At 36.6% G+C, this 23,450-nt stretch overlaps 1 protein-coding gene across 13 annotated transcripts in view; it reads left to right on the top strand.

Annotated features, from left to right (window-relative positions):
- The window catches only part of FAM13B (family with sequence similarity 13 member B), an 88,762-nt gene that overhangs the window by 35,532 nt on the left and 29,780 nt on the right, over nt 1-23,450 (top strand). For all 13 annotated transcript variants that reach the window (XM_086703171.1, XM_086703190.1, XM_086703213.1 and 10 more), the window contains 3 exons: nt 13,860-13,901; nt 14,639-14,794; nt 16,568-16,700. In XM_086703171.1, the coding sequence (XP_086559297.1) occupies nt 13,860-13,901; nt 14,639-14,794; nt 16,568-16,700 (331 nt within the window). The remainder of the gene's footprint in view (nt 1-13,859; nt 13,902-14,638; nt 14,795-16,567; nt 16,701-23,450) is intronic.

Consider the following 23,450-nt stretch of genomic DNA (forward strand, 5'->3'; position numbering starts at 1 on the left):
CTTACTAACCCCCTTTTCTAATTAGGGGAACAGCAATATATTGAGATCACTAGAATTTGTTGTTGTCTTTTTTTTTCTTTTTTTGATCACTAGATATTTTTCATTAAATCTGTGTTCAATAAAATGGTAGTTAAAAAGCAGAGGAAATGATTTAAAAGCATTAGAAGGCAAAATGTCATTTAAACTACCTAATACCAAAGGGATAAACTATCCATTGTCATTTAGAAAAATTATAAAGTGATTTAAGATACATACTGTCAAATACAACTCTTAAATTTCTTTGTGAGCTTCTGGGTCCTTGTATATTATGTATAATTTCTTCAAACATGATTGCAATTATGGTATATTAACTTGTTCACTCTTTTGCCCTTGATTTAACATTGTTTGTGCTATTCTATGTTTATAAGCCCTTTTAATTTATTTGGGGTTAGGGCTCTTAACTCTAATTATATTAAGATATTTATAAACAGTATGCCAAACTATTTACCTATATCTCAATTATATATTTACTGTCCTTTTTTCTGGAAATTTTGAATTATTTTAGTTAGATTGTCTGTATTAAATTGCTACTGATCAACTTTTTAGGTTCTTAGGCCCCTTCTTTCTTCTTCTGAACTATTTGCATACATTTATTTGGCTCAACTAGTGATGAACTTTTCTTTGGCTTTTATAAGTATTTCCAGAGTGCTTAAAATATACAGCCTGATTTATATTGCCATTAGCAGTATTTTCTCCAGGACCTAAAGACAGGAGACAGATGGGAGTTCTTGGGGCACCTGGGTGGCTCAGTTGCTTAAGTGCCGACTTCAGGTCCTGTCATGAACTTGTGGTTTGTGAGGTCATGCTCCACATCGGGCTTTCCGCTCTCACTGTAGAGACTGCTGCAGATCCTCTGTTCCCCCCCCCCCGCCATTCCCCCACCCTCAAAAATAAATAAACATTAAAAAAATAAAATAAATGGATGTTCTTTATTTTAAGTTAGAGTTATGCTTTCCAATACAGTGGCCACTAGCTACATGTGGCTATTTAAATTTTAAACTTGAACCAGTAAAAATTAAATAAAGTTAAAAAATCACTTTCACAGTTGTATTAGCCAGAGTTCAAGTGCTCGATGGCCATGGGAGTGGCCACTGTATTGGACAGTACAGATATAGAACATGTCTGTCGTTGCAGAAATTTCTTGGAGATAGCACTGATTTAATTATGTAAATTTGTTAGGTCTATTTATTTATTTAATTATTAGCAAAGTTAATATTCAAATACATAGCACTACTAGTTTCTTCTTTTTGATCATCTTTCCAATTTTGTAGACAATCCTCCTTTCTTCCAGCCAGGTAATTTTCAGATAGACTGGTAGGTAGGTGGTCAGGATTCCTTAAAGGCAAGTCACAGAAGTGGACCTTGTTAAAGGAAAGAAAAAAGACAGTTTATTAGCAGAATGACAGGTCTCAGAGTCAGAAGGAAAAGCAGAGATAACATTTGGAAACCGTGGAGAATTTAGTGGCAGTGTTATGGAAGAATCTCTAGCATGTGGCTATTTGAGAATTTCAGTTGTCTTTCTATCTGTCATTATACTCAAGGTCAAATTCCTCTGGAGTAGCAGGGGAGAGGGTGTGGTGTAAATTGCATCCACTGTCCAATCACCTGGCCAGGGTAGAACTGGTCATTGTAATTTATGTATCTACCAAGACCATTGGATAGGAAGAGGAACTAGTTTGCCACAGAAGAATGTGGCTATTTACCAAAAGAAAGGGATAGGGCTGTCAGACAGCAAGATAGGTGTCTACCAGAGTCATCTTTGAGATTTAGTGATGATCAAAATTTCAGTTAATATTTGTGTATTAGCCTTTTTTGTAGTTTTGGCTGAATGATTGCATGAAGATAAAAAATACATTCTTTGGTTATCCACCATGGATGAAAGAAAAATAGGGGAGAGATATCCCTAGAGTGCACAGCCCTAGAATATAGGGAGCATTAATAAATTTGTTTTAGGGAATTAGTGGATACTGTACTTCATGAAACTGGAGATTGAACTTTTGGTAACTTTTAACGTGCCATCTTGTTGAATTTTTCTGTGAGGTAGTTCATGAACATTTACTACAGTGTTAGGTAGCTACTCTTTTTCTCTTCAGAAGTAGCTGTGGGAAAATATGTTAGAAACCTAAGGGAAATAAACATTTAAAAAAATTATTTAATGTTTATTTAAATAAAAAAAAGTTTATTTATTTTTGAGGGAGAGGCAGAGACGAAGACAGAGCATGAGTAAGGGAGGGACAGAGAGACGGAGACACAGAATCTGAAGTAGGTTCCAGGCTCTGAGCTCTCAGCAGAGTCCGACGTGGGCCTTGAACTCACAAACCGTGAGATTTATGACCTGAGCTGAAGTCGGCTGCTTAACCAACTGAGCCACCTAGTCGCCCCAGTGTTTATTTATTTATTTTTGAGAGGGAGACAGAGCGCAAGCAGGGGAGGGCAGAGAGAGAGAGGGAGGCACAGAGTCTGAAGCAGGTTTTAGGCTCTCAGCTGTCAGCACAGAGTCCCCCATGGGGTTCATATTCATTCACAGGCTATAAGCTCATGACCTGAGCCCAAGTCGGTTGGTTAACCAGGTGAGCCACCCAGGCAAATAAACATTTAATGATGGTTTAAAAAAGCAGTTATCAAATTTTTTGTTTTCACATGTTAAATTCTTAAAAATTATTGATGACTACAAGACCTTTGTTAATGTGGATTATACCTGTAGGCATTTACCATGTTACAAATTAAAACAGCAAATTTAAGCCACTGGAAGTGTGGCTTTGTTGGGTTGTAGTTTGGAAGATGCTTGTATTTGCAGCTGTAATACAGCTGTTTTTATGTAACACAGCTGTTATGTTTTTCTATTGATAAATTCCACCTCCTTTATTAGTTCTCAGTCAGCAGTTTTCAGTTTTTTTTACACTTTAGATTTATTTAGAACCCAAAGAACTTTTGTTTCTGGGGGTTATGGCTATTGGTATTTACATTATTGGGAATTAAAATTGAGAATATTTTTTTTTATTGTTTATGTATTTATTCTGAGAGAGAGACAGAATAGAGGAGGGGCAGAGAAAGATGGAGAAAGAGAATCCCAAGCAGGCTCTGCACTTTTAGTGCAGAACCCGACACAGGGCTCGATCTCATGAACCGTGAAATCATGATCTGAACTGAAATTTAGTCAGACCCTGAACTGATTAGGCCACCCAGGTGCCTCAAAACTGAAACTTATATATTTTTTAAAGTAGCAGTAAACCCATTAAATGTTAATGTAATGAATTTTTTTAATTTTTAGATCAAGAGCATGCACACGAGTAGGGGAAAAGGACAGAGGGAGAAAGAGAATTTTTTTTTTAGTGTATATTTTTAAGAGAGTCAGCATGACTGGGGGAGGGGCAGATAGGGGAGGACAGAGGATCTGAAGCAAGCTCTTTGTTGTCAGTGAACCTGATGCTGGGCTCAGATTCACGAGCCGTGAGATCGTGACCTGAGCCAGAGTCTGATGCTCAACTGACTGAGCCACCCAGGCACCCCAAGAGAGAATCTTAAGCAGGCTCCATGCTCAGAGTGGGGCCCCAATGCAGGGCTTGATCCCACGACTCTGGGATCGTGACCTGAGCTGAATTCAAGAGTCGGATGCTCAACTGATTGAACCACTCAGGCACCCCGAATTCACATTCCTTAATATCACCACTGATTGTATCAAAAACATCTTTAAGTACTGGGACATTATTGAATTTATGAAGATAGGGGTTTTCAAAAATTCAAATGTTTGCTTGAAAACTCAAATTTTAACAGTATTGTCACTTGTTTTTCTTAAAGTTGCAGTCTTGCTCATTTTTGAGAAAATGTCTGCCAGATATTCAGGTTGGAATAACCATAATTTGTCAGCTGACCTTTCCAATGAAAATGGTGTTCCATGATAAAAGTTCACCTGTCAACTCAAACAAGACAAACATTGTACTATGCTATGCCTCAGAAGTGTTTTATGTGTACTTCCCATTTTTGTCATACCAAGTACTAAAATGAAGTATACTCAGAGCTGAGATAAAATTAATAATTTTTCTGCTGCTTCATCAAGGATTGGTCTCCTTTTTAAAAAATCACAAGTGAGGGGTGGTGAAGAATGCAATGGCCATGGTATGGTTTGGTACCACTTGCCTGGATTTGTGCTAAGACACCAAGCATTTTTTTCTACCATTGATTTTGCTTCCTTATGCAAATGTCACCACAGTGGAAAAAGGCAAATGTTATGAAAACAGTTTTGGTCTTTTTGTTCACAGACCACCCTTTGAGAACCAGTGGTTTAAATATTTGTGTAGGATTTGTACTGATCAGTCTGTTTATGCATCCATTATTTCTGTATATTATTTGCTATTAGTCCTATTTTGTGATGATTTGAACTGCCTTCAGAGTGGAAAAAATGCTGGGGGTTAGGTATAGGTAGTTTAGGATATGTAAAAACCAGGTTGCTTCTGAGGCTTCATCTTATCCATGAGGTCCATGAAAATCTCAAGATCCTTTCCAAAGTGACTGTATCTGTAGATAAAGAATTATTGCTCTCTCTGCACATACTTATCTGTTATTTACCTTTGTTGTTTAAATGTACAAATTTTAGGGGAATCTACCTTGAAAAAATTTACAGAGGTAGGAGAGTTCTGAACAAGTTTTTCACTTTTTTTTTTTAATTTGTGCCTCATATATTTTACCTAGGCTTCAGGTTTAGGTAAATTTTATTTTTTTATTAAAAAAATTTTTTTTAATGCTTATTTATTTTTGAGAGAGAGAGAACATGAGCAAGGAAGGGGCAGAGAGAGAGGGAGACACAGAATCCGAAGCCGGCTCTAGGCTCTGAGCTGTCAGCACAGAGCCTGATGCGGAGCTTGTACCCACGAACCGCGAGATCATGACCTGAGCCGAAGTCATACACTCAACTGACTGAGCCACCTAGGTGCCCCATTTTTTTATTTTTATTTTTTAAAAAACACTTATTTATTTATTTTTGAGAGTGAGAGAGCACAAGTCAGGGAGGGGCAGAGAGAGAGGCGGGGAGACAAAGAATCTGAAGCAGGCTCAAGCCTCCCAGCTGTCAGTGCGGAGCCCTACACCGGGCTTAAACCCACAAACCGTAAGATGATGACCTGAGCTGAGGTTGGATGGTTAACTGATTAAGCCACCCTGGTGCCCCTAGGTAAATTTTAATGTATACTCATGTTTGCAGAACTATACATCAAAAGGTTAATTGGCAGGGGCGTCTGGGTGGCTCACTTGGTTTAGTCTCCGACTATTGTTTTAGGCTCAGGTCATAATCTCACAGTTGTGAGATCGTGTCCCACATCAAACTGTGCTCTGGGTGTGGAGCTTGCTTGAAATTCTCTCTCTCCTCCCCTCTACCCCTCCCCGACTTGCACTTGCTCTTTCTCACTCTCTTTCTCTCTCTCTCAAAAAAAAATTAATTGGCATTCTTACATTCTTATAAAGTTCATTTATAATTGTGCTTTGCCTTCGTAAACCTTGGAATTCAGAAATGAAAATTTCAGTATCTTTTTATGGGCTGTTGATGCTGCGGCTTTATTTTTGTGAGTTCATTGGTTTCTGATGGTTTGTTCTTTTTGGGTGTAGTGCAGGATAAAAGGTGTAGTGTTTGAGGAAGAGCTCTGAGTTTAGGGTTTTGAGATTAGTCTCTACAAATTCATTCTGTGGATGCCTTATTGTTGAGGAAATGGGCCCTCAGCTGACTGACTACAGGTGGTTCAGAAAGGTAGTCATAACATTTCCCTTCTTTCATCCATTGAATCCAGTAATTTGCAAAATATTTGTTTGGCAGTCCATTACGTTTTCACTAGCGAGGTTCCACTAAAGAGGAAAATGTGGGGTGCCAGAGTGGCTCAGTTGGTTAACTGTCTGACACTTGATTTCAGCTCAGGAAAAATGTACGTTGTGGAAGTGTCAGAATTGTTGGGCAGGGAAAAGTAGAATTTATGCTTTGGGTCATAAGAAAGTTCTATTAAAGTAAAAATTGTTTTAAAGTACCAGAGCACAATAGATATTGACAAGTTCTCTTTCTTTTCCCTCCCCTTGCCCTATAAATGATGCATTTAATGTTTTAAAGACTTGTAGTTACTATTACTTACTGACTTTCTAGTTGTAAAGAATCTTTCACTTTATTCTTATCATAGTTATAGGGTATTCCCAAGTTAGTAGGAAGAGTGAAGAAAGGCTTTTGCTTTTGGCTTGAAAGGGATATATGATTTTTCTTGTTTTAATATATATTTACTTTTGAGATGATTGTTTTTAAAATTATAGTTTTGGAGTATAGAAATTATCATAATTTTAGATTTGAAAAATTAACCACTAATGGTTTTCTAAATATGGGTAACAAATGAACATTAGTAGTATTGTACTTTTTGTGTACTGTTTTATCAATTTCATATTAGTCATAACTTCTATCTTCAGATAGGGTAGTATGACTAATGCAAACAGATTGGTTTTTCTGCTTTATGTTGGAGTAGGCTTAAATATTTCTACAGGAGTGCTACCCAGATTCAAAATTTTGTCCCCTTTTCCCTCTGTCCTGCAAAATTGCACAGACTTGGGAAGAAATTTGTGGACTCTTGATTAGGTCTCTCCTTGTCAGTAGTGACCTCATGTTGCAGCCTGCTTCCGTTTAGACTGCAGCTCTGATAATTGCTCAGCAGTTTGTTTTTTTTTTTTAATTTTTTTTTTCAACGTTTATTTATTTTTGGGACAGAGAGAGACAGAGCATGAACGGGGGAGGGGCAGAGAGAGAGGGAGACACAGAATCGGAAACAGGCTCCAGGCTCTGAGCCATCAGCCCAGAGCCTGAAGCGGGGCTCGAACCCACGGACCGCGAGATCGTGACCTGGCTGAAGTCGGACGCTTAACCGACTGCGCCACCCAGGCGCCCCGCTCAGCAGTTTTTATAAGCCCATCACCATCCTTTATGGTGTTTGAAGGCTCTTTACCTGATATTTTTGTTGGGAGATGCCATGGGTTCAGAATGGCTTGCAGAGCTCTGTTGCACAGGTAAAGTGATCCTTATCAGATTTAATTGAAGCAGAGCTGCAGTACTTTTATGAAGTGTTATTTATAACATTAAATATTTGTAATTGAGAAATTAAAATAATAGTAGTTCCCTATGATCACTGTATTTGAATTACAAAATACTTATAATTGGAATAAATGGCTGCAAGATTGATTTTATGTAATACTCTCAAGAAGATTACATGCTTGTGGGCAGATTTAAAAATAGAGTTAACAGAAGGGAGAAAAAGGTCAGAGAATGACTGTATTCTTTTTTTTTTTTGTAATCTTTTAATAGTATACTTGACTAAGGACTTTAAAATATGTATGACCCTTGTAATTTATTGTTGCTTCTGTTAGTCTGGTCTTCTTTGGGGGTTTAGTGAAAATCCCCATCAGGTGGGTTTTGTGGCATCTGTCCATATAGTACCTAAATAATTGACTTTAAATTTGTAAGCAGTTATTTTTCTTTTGTCTTTATTTATCAGAACTCACATCCTCTTGATTCCTGTGCTATTTTGTTGCTGTTACAGATGGCATAATTGTATTGATAAATCCTTTTTACAACCATAGATGTGTGTTAGCCATGGTTTGTGCATAAGTGCTTTCTACCCAAAGAAATTGGCTAAGTCTGAAAATAATAAATTCTTTGAAGTCTGAAAACTAAATCATTCCTTTGTCCTTTACAAGGTCAGAGAACGAATTTGTACAGTCAACTTCTGTAGCCTCGTGAGTGACAATCTGACTTATAAAGTATAAAATCTATTTGATTTATTTACTAAGTCTTTTTGGGGTAGGGAGAGGGTCTGTTGAAAGCAGTTGTTTGATCGTCCCTCCATATCTTTAGGGCTAAAGAACCTTTACTCTTACACTAATAATCTAGCTCATTGATTACTACATATAGATATATACAAATACATATATACATGTATTTGTAATTTAATCCCAGTATCATTTAAAAGGGATAGGAAACAAAAGATCAACTCTGTCGATCTATCCGATATAGGACCATTAGAATTCTTGCTTTTTTTTTTTTTGCTTTTTTGGATAACTGGAAGATTATATTAAAGTTTAGTCATTTTGGAAGCTAGAAATAAATCTAGCAACTTTAACTTCTAGTATGGATAAGAATTGTCAGTGGTATTTATAAAAAAATGTAGACTTTTGGGGAGTGCCTGGGGGTGGCTCAGTTGGTTAAATGTCCGACTTCAGCTCAGGTCATGATCTCATGGTTTGTGGGTTCGAGTCCCATATCAGGCTCTGTGCTGACAGCCTAGACAGAGCATGGAGCCTGTTTCGGATTCTGTGTCTCCTTTTGTCTCTGCCCCTCTCCTGCTTGTGCTGTCTCTCTCTCTCTCTCTCTCAAAAATAAATATAAAAAAAAAAAAAAAAAGTAGACTTTTGGACCCTACCTCCTCTGGGAGGGCCTCAGAAATCTGTTTTTTAAAAACTTTAAAAAAAATTGGGAAATAAATCATGCACACAGAAATAGGCATCAATGTATATAGCAAAGCAAGTTAGTCAAAGCACATATCTTTGTAATCACCATCCGCATCTAGAATAAACCCTGATAGCACCCCAGTAGGTCTCACAGTCCTGATCTCTTCTCTCCCCTCTAACGGTAACCACTATGCTAACTTTTTGACACTAGTTTTTAGCTTTATGCAAATTAAATGTCACTGTGTATATATTTTTGATCCAGCTGCTTTCACTAAACATTGTATGTGAGATTTGTCCATGTCGTAGGTCATTGTGGTTCATTTTTTTGCTGTAAAGTATTCCATCCTAAGATTACACATCAGTGATCCAATTTAATATTGGCAGACCTTTGGATTATTTTTACTTGTTGATTATTTATTTTTGTTGTGTACATTTTTTTTTTTAAGTTTATTTTATGAGAGAGAGAAAAAGCGCAAGTGAGGGAGGGGCAGAAAGGGGGACAGAAGATCCAGAGCGGGCTCTGCGATGACAGCTCATGGACCATGAGATCATGAACCGAGCCAAAGTCAACGCTTAACCAACTGAGCCACCCACATGCCCCTGTCGTGTACATTCTTATATACATCTTCTGGTGCACGTATGCATGTACATGAAGACATAAATTTGATTTTTAACTTTTGTAAATATTACCAAATTGTTTCCCAAAGTGCTTGCCCCAATTTACACTAACAGTGCATGAGCATTCCCAGTGCTTCGCATCTTTGCCAACACTTGGTATTAACAGTTTTGGAGGATATATAATATTATTTCCTTGTCATTTTAATAGGTTCATCCCCTTTTCATGTGTGTATTATCAGTTAATTCTTTTGTGAAATAGCTGTTCTGTTTTTTGATTTTCTACTGTTTTTTTTCCTTGTTGAATTGGAGGAGCCCTTTAAAAGTATGCATTGGAAATATCTTTTCATTTTATGTTGTGCCTTTTCCTTCTCATATTGTGTCTTCTGAAGAATGATTCTTAATTTCATTCAGGTTTACTTTTCTTTTCCCTTTGTGGTTAGTGCTTTTGGGGTTCTGTTTAAGAAATCTTTTTCTAAATATATATTTCTGTATTATCTTTTTTTACCATAAAAATAAATGTTATTTGTTTTATTTTTTTATTACGTTTAAAATTTCAATTTCAGTTTAGTTAACATTCCTATATTACCTTCTAAGAACTTCTATTACTTCTAAGAATTGCCTACTGGTAACCTTCTATTACCTTCTGAGAACCTTCACATTTCTTGTTTAGGTGTATAATCTACATTATATTATATTGTCCTTGTGTGTGAGACGGTGCCAACTTATTTTTTTCAATATGAGTTAACAAATTGTCCGAGTACTCATTTTTGGAAAGACTGCCCTTTTCCCTGCTTTCTGTAGTACCACCTTTGTTCCTTATCAAGTGTGTATTCATGGGTACATTTCTGTTCTGTTTGTTTTTTCTTGTGCCAGTGCTATGTTATTTATTTTTGCTTTATTGTTTTTGGGGTCTGGGGTGGGGTATAGATCTCCAATAAAATAGCACTGTCACCCCAGGACAGTGTGATATAGGTGGTCCATGGATCAAATCCTTGTTTTAGGGGTTGTAAGAAAGCCTCCACATTCTGGCTTAATCTTTACTAGCCTGTGTGTGTATAATTATAAAAACATGCTATTTTAAAAATTATTTATATATAATTATTTATATATATTTTATCTTAATCTTTAGATTTGCATTTCTAGTAAGTTTTCTTATATCCATGTATCTATTAGCATTTTAATAATCTAATCTGATGGGAAAAGGTGAGAAAATTCTTCTGAGAAGTTAAGTAAGTAGTTGCCTAACAATGGCAGATTTGAAAAATAACAGAGGATATATACTCCCACAAAAGTTAAAACATGGTATTAGGCTTTAGTAACAGACTGATGGACTAAGTAGTTGAGAATTAGAACTTGTTGAGATTTTGGTGTACAGTACAGGAAAAGCTCACCAGAAGCCACAAATTAAATGGGGAAGGGAAGGATGTTGGATTTATACGTTTTCTTCACACCATTTGATATACTACACTGTCAGGTATTAAAAACAAAATACTTCTAATCATGTAAGTATGTAATGTGTGTAAGCTTAGAAATTGCAAGTATTACTGAGGAAAATATAACTGATCAGACCATGTAAAGATAGATCTTCAATAATTAAATAGGCAACCCGTAAAGGAAATGAAAAATATAAACAACAAATCATTGTAGCAAAATATCAGAAGAAGACTTAATCTTAGTTGACATTTAAGCACTCTGGAGGAAGACCTTCATTTATCTTTTCTTGTTTTGTTTTGTTTTGTTTTGTTTTGTTTTGTTTTGCGGAAGTCACTAAGTGTTAACTTTCAGCTCATTTGAAACTACTAGAAATGGACCCATGGCTAAACTCTTTTTGTGCACGTATATGTGATTTTTCTCCCCAATGTTTCCTTCAGAAATGAACTTCCCAAAAACATCATTAAAATTTGAAAAATTTTTAAGTATTTCCCTTGAGGGTATCAGCATGAAAGCATTTAGAACTAAGAATAATCTGTTCATGAAAACTAGCATAATACTGGCTGTTAAAAATTTTTTTTATAAAGCTGAGAGATGTTATGTGTGCCAAACCAGAGTGGCTTACTGTTGTCTGATAAAGCAATTGTGCAATTTGCTACTCATATGTTTACTGTAAGGGAGACCTGAAGATTACTGCATGAATGGTAAATGATGTTATTTGGTTTCCTGCAGAGAATCCTGTGAATATTAATCTGATAGACTTTGTTTCTTATGTTGGTTAGAGTTTGTGTTGGCACATTTACAGGGGATCTTTCATAAAACTGATTTAAATTTACTTTTTAAAAGTGACTCTTTATTGAGTCACAGACATACAGAAAAGTTCACAAATCATAAGGTTATTGAATTATCAAAAACTCAACTAGTATAACCACCACCTGGGTTACTTCTTCCTTCTCAAATTCTTCCATCTCCTTTTCGCCAAAAGTAGCTGCTCTGTGGCTTCTGTTGCTATAGATTACTTTTTTCTGTTAACTATTTTTTTCTTTAAAAATCAACTTTGAGCAGCATCTGGGTGGCTCAGTCAGTTAAACATCCTAACTCTTGATTTTGACTCAGGTCATGATCTCACTCTTCGTGGGATTGAGCCCCACATTGGGCTCTGTACCGACGTTGTGGAGCCTGCTTGGGATTCTCTCTCTCCCTCTCTTTTTCTCTCTCTCTGCCCCTCCCCTGCTCTCTTTCTCTCTCAAAATAAATAAACATTTTTAAAAAATCAACTTTGAGGCTGTAATTTTCACTCCATAAAATGCACTTTATAAACGTACACATTTGCATGTATGTGTTTACAAACCACCACTGTCAAGACACAGACTGTTTACCATCACCCAACAGTCTGGCCCCATGTCACGACTGATATCCTTTCTGTCACTGTATCGATTAGTTATTAAAAAAATTTTTTTGGGGGCGCCTGGGTGGCGCAGTCGGTTAAGCGTCCGACTTCAGCCAGGTCACGATCTCGCGGTCCGTGAGTTCAAGCCCCGCGTCGGGCTCTGGGCTGATGGCTCAGAGCCTGGAGCCTGTTTCCGATTCTGTGTCTCCCTCTCTCTCTGCCCCTCCCCCGTTCATGCTCTGTCTCTCTCTGTCCCAAAAATAAATAAACGTTGAAAAAAAAAAAAAATTTAATAAAAAAAAAAAAATTTTTTTTAATGTTTATTTTTGAGAGAGAGTGAGTGTAGGAGAGTCAGAGAGAGAGGGAGACACAGAATCTGAAGCAGGTTCCAGGCTCTGAGCTATCAGCACAGAACCTGATGGGGGCTGAAACCCACAAGCTGAGAGATCATGACCTGAGCTGAAGTCGGACACTTAACCGACTGAGCCGCTCAGGAGCCCCACTGTATAGATTAGTTTTGCCTGTTTTAGAATTTCATGTAAATGGAATCCCCTCTAGTAGGTACTCTTTTGTGTCTGGCATCTTTGCTTTGCATAATGTTGAGATTCATGTTCTTGGCATTTTTCAGTTGTTTGTGCCTTTTATTTAAAAAAAATGCTGAGTGTATTCTGTTGTAGGATGTCCTACAATTTGTTTCTGTATTCACCTGTTTGGGTTGATACCTTTGGCTATTACGAATAAAGCTGCTATGCTTGTGCAAGGATTCCTATGGAATTATACTTTCACTTCTCTTGATTAAATACCCGGGAGTTACAATTGTGGGCTCATTTAGGAAGTTTTTTTTTTTGTTTTTTTTTTTAAGATTTTATTTTTAAATAATCTCCACACCCAACATAGGGCTCAAACTCACGTCCCCGAAATCAAGAGTTGCTGGCTCTGCCAACTAAGCCAGCCAGGTGTGCCCCCGCCCGTTTTTCCCCCATTTGGTAAGTTTTATAAGAAAGTGCCAAACTGGGTGCCTGGGTGGCCCAGTTGATTAAGTGTCTGACTTGAACATGAGTTCGAGCCCCGCGTTGGTCTCTGTGCTGACAGCTCGGAGCCTGGAATGTGCTTTGGATTCTGTGTCTCCCTCTCTGATCCCTCCCTGACACACACACACACACACACACACACACACACACACACACACACACACTCTCTCTCTCTCACTCTCTCTCTCTCTCTCTCTCTCTCAAAAATAAATAAACGTTTTTAAAAAAAGTGCCAAACTGGCTTCCAAAGTGGTTGGAACATTGTACATTTCCACCAGCAGTATATAAAGTTCTAGTTGCTTCACATCCTCACCAACACTTTATTTTAAACGTTTTAGTGGTGTCCACATTTCATTGTGGGTGTCAGTTGAACTTTTAACTATGGTAAAAATGGGATTATTTTGTCTATTTTTATAAGTATCAGTAGATACTGTGGTGCAGAATTGGCTGAGGAAGGCCTGCTACTGGCACAGTGAATGAAATAGTCTGATTTTGGTATCCATTTTGCCTTTTTTTGTGACTTGAATAGTAGCACATGCTGTTACTCTTGGCAGGGAGTACGGAATGAGCACTGATGCCTTCATACTATCCTAGATGAGGTGCTTTTGTTGGGCTAGTAGTACACTTTTTTCCCCTTCAGCCTTGGAATAGGTCAGTGTTTCTTCACTTGAGCACCAAATGAAGTAGTTGCCTATACACATGGGTATGTATAGTTTTGTATGAAAAATAAATTCTTTAGAAAATTAGCATCACATTGTGCCAGAGATGAACATGTAACTTAGTGCATGCTCTCCTGGTTGTGTCAAGGTCATGCAAATGTGGCAGTTTTCAACACTTCATGAAGTTAATATTGAAAAGTTTTAATAGCTTTTTTCTTTCTTTGATTACAGTGCCCATTTATCTCCCATCAGCATTTTACCAGCCTCTGCAGAGTAAGTATTATACTTAGAGAAGACAAATCTGTTTTTAATATTAAAAATATTACTAAACTGTGGAAATTAAAATCATGGTATGTATTATGCTTACTTTAGAGGAAGGACTGTACATAAGTTAGTGAAACCTAGTTAATATTTTATATACTGCAGTAGGAACAAATACATATGTATATGTATATATACATATGTGTATGTATATATATGTATATATATATATATATACAGAATATATATACATATATATACATGTATAGAATAAAGATTGAACTTTCTTCAGATGATCTTTTTGATCTTCTGAAATGATTCAGAAATGTCAGTAGGTCTCTTTAAGAAGTAGACTTCATGTAAAAAATATGGACAGGGTCCTTACAGTTTTCTTTGATTTAGCTAAGTATTGACAAATTGTTTTGCGTTATAAATGTAGCTTTGAAAAGTCTATTTAAATGGTTTTCTGTATAGTTGCAAGGAATGAATACTGGGACAGCTGATCCTTCCCACCTTGGTAGTAATAGTGATAGTATGGTTGATTTGTCTATTAATTTGGGCAAATTTCTTTTAAAAATTTAACCTAGTATCATGTATTCCTTTTGTATGTTTCTTTTTGTATGCTAGCTTATACATTTCAGTACCCTGATAATTTGTTTTACTAGTCATTGGTTTTAATGTTTATATTTATGTGGCCAAATGCCCAGTTAGGGTGACTGCTTCTTACTAAAATGTGTTCTGTTTTGTAGCATTTTAGAAAGAACAATTAGAGCAGCTGTGGAACAGCATCTTTTTGATCTGCAGAGCAGCATAGATCATGATTTTAAGAATTTACAACAGCAAAGTCTGGTGTGTAATAATGAAGCAGAAAGTATTAATTGTGATGGGGAAGGATCTAATAACCAGTAAGAAACTTTTACAACATTTTACTGTTATTTATTGTTATAAAATGTTTGATTATCTTCTAAAAACCATAGTTTATTTAAAATGGGATCTTGGGGATTTCTGAAAGTGTGTGTGGAAAGTGTATAAATTTGTATGTAAATTGTATATAGTTAATATTGAAAATCTAAATTTTCCATTAAGATGGTAGACATTAAGTCCAATACTGCCAGGTTTTCCTCCCTGAGCACCAGAGGAAGTAGTGAGCTTAGCTTTAGGGACTGTGTTGTATGAAAAATAACTTAAAAAAACTTAAAGACCCATACTGTGTGCAACACATGGTCTCACCATGAGAGACATGAAGTGATCTAGACAGCAAGGTACAGGGACACCAGATTGACTTTGCTTGTATTGCATAGTCATTAAGTGAAATAGTGAGCAGAATCATCCTTTGCTTTTTAAATTTTATCCCCTGTCACAAGCTACTACCCTGCTGGCCTCCCTGCATACTTTTTTTTAGGTTAGTTGTTAATAGTTGAATCTTGTATAAGTTAAAAGTATGTCTGTGCTGTGTGATGTTATTCCACTTTTCATTGCACTTGTTACTTTTAAATGGATAAAAAGCCTCATCTCCTTTCCTGTTACCTCAGCCCTGCACTTGAGGGATAAATACGTGCCTTTCTCTGAGACCATAATGCGGTGATTTCATAGTTTTTATTTACCAGTTTTTATTTGGAGGACAGATGAGAAAGATGTATGCAAATTTGGAGGGTTCATAGGAGGTAAAAAAAAAAAAAAAAGATTGGGTAGAGTGTTTCTTTTTTTTTTTAATTAGATTTTTAAAAGGCCAAGTGTGTATAGTGCATTAGAATAGCTATTAAATATGAATTGAAACCGAAAAAAATTAATGGATATGAAAACCAAGGGTTGCAATATGTTTATTTTAGGAATACCATATTGTACAACTTGCAGGTGTGCTCTGTAGTCTGAAGAGATGGCATCACCAGCCTGTGGAGCTTTGTGGCCCTGATTTGTGTTGCTTTGAAGGCATGATTGGAACTGATAGAACTGGATTGCTTAAAAGCATTGCTTTTAAGAGTATTGGGCCGAATATGAAGGAAAATAGTATCTGAAAACAGCAGTAATTAAAAGTTGGAAATAGTAGGAAAGTAGTCCAAAGGTTATAATTCATATAAGTAGATTCCTTGGCGTTAGTCTTTAGCTAGAGATCCTGAAAACCTATGCCCATGCTCACACAATAACCTTATTTTTATCTCTGAGGAAGTAACTCATGTTCTATCATTGATGGTGGTATTGTCTTTGTAAACGAAAGCCTACTGCAGTATTTTGCATATTCTGAATAAATTATGTAACATGCAAAATTTGTAGTAGGAAACTACTGTTGTACTTGATAAAGTGTTGGACACTGTGGTGTTTAGTGTCTAGTGCTAGACTTGTATTTTAATTGAAACAGATGATTATGATTGAGAGTATGCATTTGTAAGGGAAATTATTTTGGCACATAAATTATTCTTTCAGCTGTTCATTTGTTTATGAAAATTTTCAAAGGGAATAACAAACAAGGTAGTTTTCTCGCAGCATTCCCTGGAGAGACAAAAATAAACTTCGTGTGTTTAATAATCTAATTGGCAGAATGAATAAAGTGTGGAGTTTTATGAAAAGGACTCATTATCTTAACAAGTGGAAGTTTCAGATCATTATTGATATTTATTTATTTTAAAAGCATTACATATTCAACATTTGGCCTGATCTGATTTTTTTATCTTCATTACTAGGGTTGATATTGCTGATGATATTATTAATGCCAGTGAAAGTAACGGAGACTGTTCAGAACCTGTGGCTAGCACTAATTTAGACAGTGAAGTTATGCAGCAAGATTTTGTATTTGAGGATGAAGAAAATAACCAGGTAAGACATGGAAAGAATAAAAGATCTTTGGGTTAAGTGTGCTAGACCTGCAACCCTGATTGCTTTGTGTATTCCTTTCATACCAGAAGTCATAGTTCATTATTGTTGACACACACATTTTTCTTGATTATGAGTCCCAAGAACATACACTCTATCAGTAAAGATCAGGAACCATCATTGGGTAGAGAAGTAGATATAAAATATTTAAAAATATTTTCCTGAAAGGAAACAAATGACATTGTTAGCTGAGGTGGTTGGTGGTATTATGGTTGTATTTTGTTCTTTTTAAAAGCTTTTTTTTTTCTAATTCCCAATTTTTTCCTGAAGAACGCGGGATCTTTTCATAGAGAAAACCCATGAACATCATTTTGAAAGTAGATTGTGGGGCGCCTGGGTGGCTCAGTCATTTAAGCATCTGACTTCACCTCAGGTCCTGATATCGTGGTCTGCATTCCATGGGTTTGAGCCCCACATCAGGCTTTGTGCTGACAGCTTGGAGCCTGGAGCCTGCTTCGGATTCTGTGTCTCCCTCTCTCTGCCCCTTCCCCACTACACACACACACACACACACACACACACACACACACACACACTCTCTCTCTCTCTCTCTCTCTCTCTCAAAATAATAAATAAACATTAAAAATTTTTTTAAAAAGTAACTAAATTGTTTTCACTGTCATAAATTGTCCATGGTTGCATTGCTTTTAAAGTAACGTCAATAAATATACAAATTGGGGTGTCTGGTAGTTCAGTCTGTTACGTGTCTGACACTTGATCTGAACTCAGGTCTTGATCTCAGAATCGTGAGTTCAAGCCCAGCTTTGGGCTCTGTGCTGGGCATGAAAAATAAATAAATAAAAAATAAATAAATACACACACACGCACATGTATATACATATACGTACACAAAGCAGTATCTTTCTTTTTTTTTTAATTATATCTTTTATTTTTTAAAATTTGCATCCAAATTAGTTAGCATATAGTGCAACAATGATTTCAGGAGTAGATTCCTTAGTGACCCTTACCTATTTAGCCCATCCCCTCTCCCACAACCCCTCCTGTAACCCTCAGTTTGTTCTCCATATTGAAGAGTCTCCTATGTTTTGTCCCCCCTCCCTGTTTTTATATTATTTTTGTTTCCCTTCCCTTATGTTCATCTGTTTTGTCTCTTAAAGTCCTCATATGAGTGAAGTCATATGATTTTTGTCTTTCTCTGACTGACTAATTTCACTTAGCATAATACCTCCAGAGATTTCATTCTTTTTGATTGCCAAGTAATCCTCCATTGTATATATATATATACCACATCTTCTTTATCCATTCATCCATGCAGTATCTTTGTACAACATGTTTCACAGTTTAGTTTTGATAACTTTTTAAAATAAGATTCTTAATGGATAAGGAAGTTTTTATTCAGCATGTTTTCATTCTAAGTCATGAACTAAAGTGTAGGTATAATAAAGAATTTAGGGTCTGTCAACTGAGATTTGTATTCTGGCTTTGCCTTTTAATAGCAGTGTGACTTTGGCCAAGTTACCTAACTTTCCTTATCTGCTCCTTGATTTTCTTTAGACAGGTAGGGAGTAATAACTTCTGTTAGAGGATTATTATAAGTATCCAGAGAAGTAGAAGTATAAAATTATTTTATAAACTAGGAAACGTTCACTGAAGTTAAGTTGCTCCTGTTATTTTTACTCCACTTGTATATTACTTATATATTAATGCTTTTACTTATGCTGGTATATTAGATAAATCCCTTTTCATGTAGTAGTCTCCTTGCCCTTTTCTGGATTTTCAATTTCTGCCTGTCTACTGGATCACTCCCATCAGTGTAAAATGTTATTTTCCCATGTGTAGGAAATAATTCTCTCTTGACTCTTCACCCCCCTGTATGTAGATAATCCCCTATTTTTTGCTTCCCCCTCTAATAAAATTACTTGAATTGTCTCTTTTCTTTAATTCTTCTCTTTCCACTCTCTCTTAAACCTACTTCTGGTAACCTTTTGCCTCATCATTCCTCTGAAACTGCTTTTGCAAGGTACCAGTGATGTCTCTTGCACATTTTACTTGACCTAAGAGTACAGTTTGATTTAATTAATTACTCACACTACCTTGATAGGTTCTTTTGTTTTATTTATTTATTTATTTATTCATTCATTCATTTGTTTGTTTTGTTTTGTTTTTTCCCCCTTGGCTTTCAGAATATCTCATTCTTCTTTGTTGTTTTCTACTTGACTGACTGCCCTGTTTCTTTGTTGGTTGCTTTTCGTGTTCTGAACCTTTGAAATTTGGAACAGCCCAGTGCCCATTTCTCGGATTGCTTATTTTCATTCACTCAGTTGGTAATATCATTTCATCTAATGGTTTTTTTTTTTTTTTTAAATTTTTTTTTTTCAAACGTTTATTTATTTTTGGGACAGAGAGAGACAGAGCATGAACGGGGGAGGAGCAGAGAGAGAGGGAGACACAGAATCAGAAACAGGCTCCAGGCTCTGAGCCATCAGCCCAGAGCCTGACGCGGGGCTCGAACTCACGGACCGCGAGATCGTGACCTGGCTGAAGTCGGACGCTTAACCGACTGCGCCACCCAGGCGCCCCTCATCTAATGGTTTTGAAATACTGTCTACCTGTAAAGATTTCCAAATTTATATCTCTAGTTGAGGCCTTTCTCTTGAATTTGATTCCTATATCGAGTTGTTATACTTAACATCTCCACTTGAATATCTTGTAAGCATTTTAAGCTTTACAGGCGCCAAACTGAATTTATAATCTTGTCCACATGGCTGTTCTTCTTTTTGTCTTTAAAATCTCAGTAAAGGGCAATTTCTCCTTCCATATGCATAGACCAAAAGCCTTGGGTCATCCTTGATTTCTTTCGCTGCACATCCCATTCTTTACAGAGTCCTGTTGGCAATACCTTCAAAGTTTATCTGGCGTCTGACCACTTTTTACCATTTTCATTGCCACCCTGTAGGTCCATATCAATATAATTTCTCCTAGATTAATAGATTAATATAGTCTTGGTAACTGATATCATCTTTGCCTTCCTGTGGTCTGTTCTTAGCACAGCAGCCAGAGTGATTGTTTTAAAAGGAAAATTAGAGAATTTTCCTTTCCTTTCTCTTCTCAGAACCTTCCATTGCCATCTAGGTATAAAAATAGAGGAATAGGTACTGCAGAAACACTGAATGATAGCTTAGTCTTTTTCTTTTTCTTTTAGTTTTTTAATGTTTATTTTTGAGAGAGAGAGAGAGGCAGAGTGCAAACTGGGGAGGGGCAGAGAAAGAGGGAGACACAAAATCTGAAGTAGGCTCAGCACAGAGCCTGATGTGGGGCTCGAACTCATGAACCGTGAGATCATGACCTGAGCCGAAGTTGGTTGCTTAACCACCTGAGCCACCCAGGCCCCCCGACAGCTCAGTCTTAAGGTTAGCTATCTGGATTGCTGTTTTCCCAGGTGTCCTGTGGTTTGCTTCTTCCTCTCACCTTGTAGATGTTTGCTCAGTTTTACCTTTTCTGTAAGGCCAAATCTCCTCATCACTCTGTATTAGTATTAGCAGGTCTTCCCATTGACCCACCCCCATCTAGTCCCTGAAGTTTCCGTCCTTGTCCCCCTTGCCCTTGATAGTGTTACCGCTATTGCACATATCTTTTAAATTAGTAGTTTACTGTCTGTCTCCCACCAGGGACTATAATCCCTCAACCCTTCATGAGGATTGAGATTTTTATTTGTTCATTATTGCATCCCATTATCTAGAACACATAGGTATTCATTAAGTATTTGTGGAATATGTGATGAATAAATGAGTAACATCTGGCACATAGTAGGCAACTAAATAAAATATATATATACATATTTTAAGTAGGCTCCACACCCTGTGTGGGGCTTGAATTTAAAACCCTGAGATCAAGAGTCATGTGCTTTACTGACTGAGCTAGCCAGGTGCCCCTAAGTAAATGTGTTGAATGAAATTGGTGTATCATTTACTTTGTTAACAATGCAAGAATTATTTTTCCCCAAAACCTTTTTTTTTTGTTGTTTTTTTAAGAGCAGTTTTAGGTTTACAACAAAATGGAGAGGGAGGTATGGTAATTTCCCCTATGCTCCCTGCCCCAACACAGGCACACTCCCACATTATCACCGTCACTCACCTGAATGGTACGTATTTTACCAAGGATGAACCTGCCTTGACACATCATAATCATTCACAGTCTAGTTTACCTTAATGTTCATTCCTAGTGTTGTGCATTTCATAGGTTTCGACAAACGTAAAATGACATGTATTTGTTATAATATTCATACTGTGGTTTTTAAACTGTCCTAAACATCCTCTGTGCTCTGTTTATTTCTCCCACCACCCCTGCAACCACAGATCTTTTTATTGTCTGCATAGTTTTGCCTTTTCCAGAATCGTATAGTTGGAATTGTACAGTATGTAGCCTTTTCATAGTGGTTTCTTAGTAGTATGCATTTAAGTTACTTTCACATTTGCTTCATGGCTTGATAGCTCATTTTTTAGTGCTTAGTCATTGCCATTGCTGCAGTGTACCACAATTTATTTATCCATTCATCTACTGAAGGACATCTTGGTTGCTTGCAAGTTTTGGCAGTTATCAATAACACTGGTACTAATATCTGTGTAGACATAAGTTCTTCGCACCTTTGGGTAAATAATAAGCAGTATAATTGATAGGTCAAATGGTACAAATTTTATAAGAAACCTCCAACTGTCTTCCAAAATGGCTGTGCCATTTTGCTTTCCTACCAGTAATGTTTAAGTTTTCCTCTTGCTCCACTACTTCACCAGTATTTGTTGTTGTCAGTGTTCCAGATTTTTGCAGTTCTAATATGTGTATAATGATATTTCATTGTTGTTTTTAATTTGCAGTTTTCTTAATGCCATAATGATGTTGAGTGTCTTTTCATATGCTTATTTGTTATCTGTATCTTTAATGAGTTCAGGCCTTCTGCCCATTGTTTTCCTCACGAACCCGAAGCCCATTTTTTAATTGGGTTGTTTTCTGTTGAGTTTAGGAGTTCTTCGTTTATTTTGAGTAACAGTCTTTTATCAGATCAGTCTTTAGCAAATTAATGGGTTTTTTTAATTTTTTTTTTTTTTCAACATTTATTTATTTTTGGGACAGAGAGAGAGCATGAACGGGGGAGGGTCAGAGAGAGAGGGAGACACAGAATCGGAAACAGGCTCCAGGCTCTGAGCCATCAGCCCAGAGCCTGACGCGGGGCTCGAACTCACGGACCGCGAGATCGTGACCTGGCTGAAGTCGGACGCTCAACCGACTGCGCCACCCAGGCGCCCCATAATGGGTTTTTTTAAATGTGCTACTAGATTTGTAGTAAATATTTAGAATTTTTGTACTGATAGGAGAGTGATCTGTAAATGGTACAATAGTTTGTACAGGAATTTGGACTGTTTTTGAGGGGTTGAAAGTGATCAGTAGCCTGATTAGAGATTATATCAAAATACTTGTTCTTATCAATAACTTTATCATAAATCAATCCATTTCAAGATTAGCAAGCTTTTAATTGTTGATACCTAACAAACTTACATTTATTTATATCCTCCAAACAATGAGCGATTACTGAGATGTAATCTTCTTCAAGTGGAGTCCAGATGTATTTGGGAAGGTCTCACAGAGCTAGATGATAGAGCACAAGAGATAGATGATTGTCACTTCAATGTGTACTATTATGAGATCTCCTCAGATTGTTTTTGTTTTTTCTTAACAGTTACGAAAATACTTAAAACCTCTGCCAAGAAACAGTCATTCAGTAACATGTTATGTTGTTTTTAAATCCCAGTCTCTCTTTATTTTTAAAAATGGCGATATAATTGGGCACCTGGGTGGCTCAGTCAGTTAAGCGTCTGACTTCGGCTCAGGTCATGATCTTACACTTCATGAGTTCAAGCCCCGCATTGGGGTCTGTGCTGATAGCTCAGTGCCTGGAGTATGTTTAGATTCTGTGTTTCCCTCTCTCTTTGCCCCTCCCCTGCTTGCTCATGCGTACGCTCTGTCTCTCTCCCAAAAATAAATAAACATAAAAACATTTTTAAAAATTGCGATATAATTGACATATTAGTTTCAAGTATGCAACATGATACTGTATATATTATGAAGTGATCAAGCCTGTCTAGTTAACATCCATCACCACACAGTTAAAAAACTTTATTTCTTGTGATGAGACTTGTAAGATCTACTCTTAGCAACATTCAAATATACTATACAGAATTATTAAATATAGTCACTATGCTTTACATTATATCCCTATATCTTATTTATTTTCTAATTGGAAGTTTGTACCTTTTTACTGCTTTCACGCATTTTGCCCACCCCCGAGCCTCTACCTCTGGCAATAACAGATCTGTTCTCTGTATCTATGAGGTTGTTTTTGTTTTGTTTTTTAGATGTCACATATAAATGACATCATCTGGCATATGTCTTTCTCTGTCTGACTTATTTCACTTAGCATAATGCACTCATGGTCCATCCATGTTGTGACAAATGGCAGGATTTCCTTCTTTTTTATGGCAAAATAATACTCCAAATATATAAATATATACACCGCATTTTCTTTATTCATTCATCCATTGATAGACACTTAGGTTGTTTCCATGTTTTGGCTATTGTAAATAATGCTACAGTGAACATGGCGCTGCAGTTATCTTTTTGAATTAGTGTTTTGTTTCCTTTGGATAAATATCCAAAAGTGGAATTGCTGATAATCATATG

Source organism: Puma concolor, chromosome A1, assembly GCF_028749965.1.
Source record: "Puma concolor isolate L17-30 chromosome A1, mPumCon1.1.hap2, whole genome shotgun sequence".
Taxonomy (NCBI): domain Eukaryota; kingdom Metazoa; phylum Chordata; class Mammalia; order Carnivora; family Felidae; genus Puma; species Puma concolor.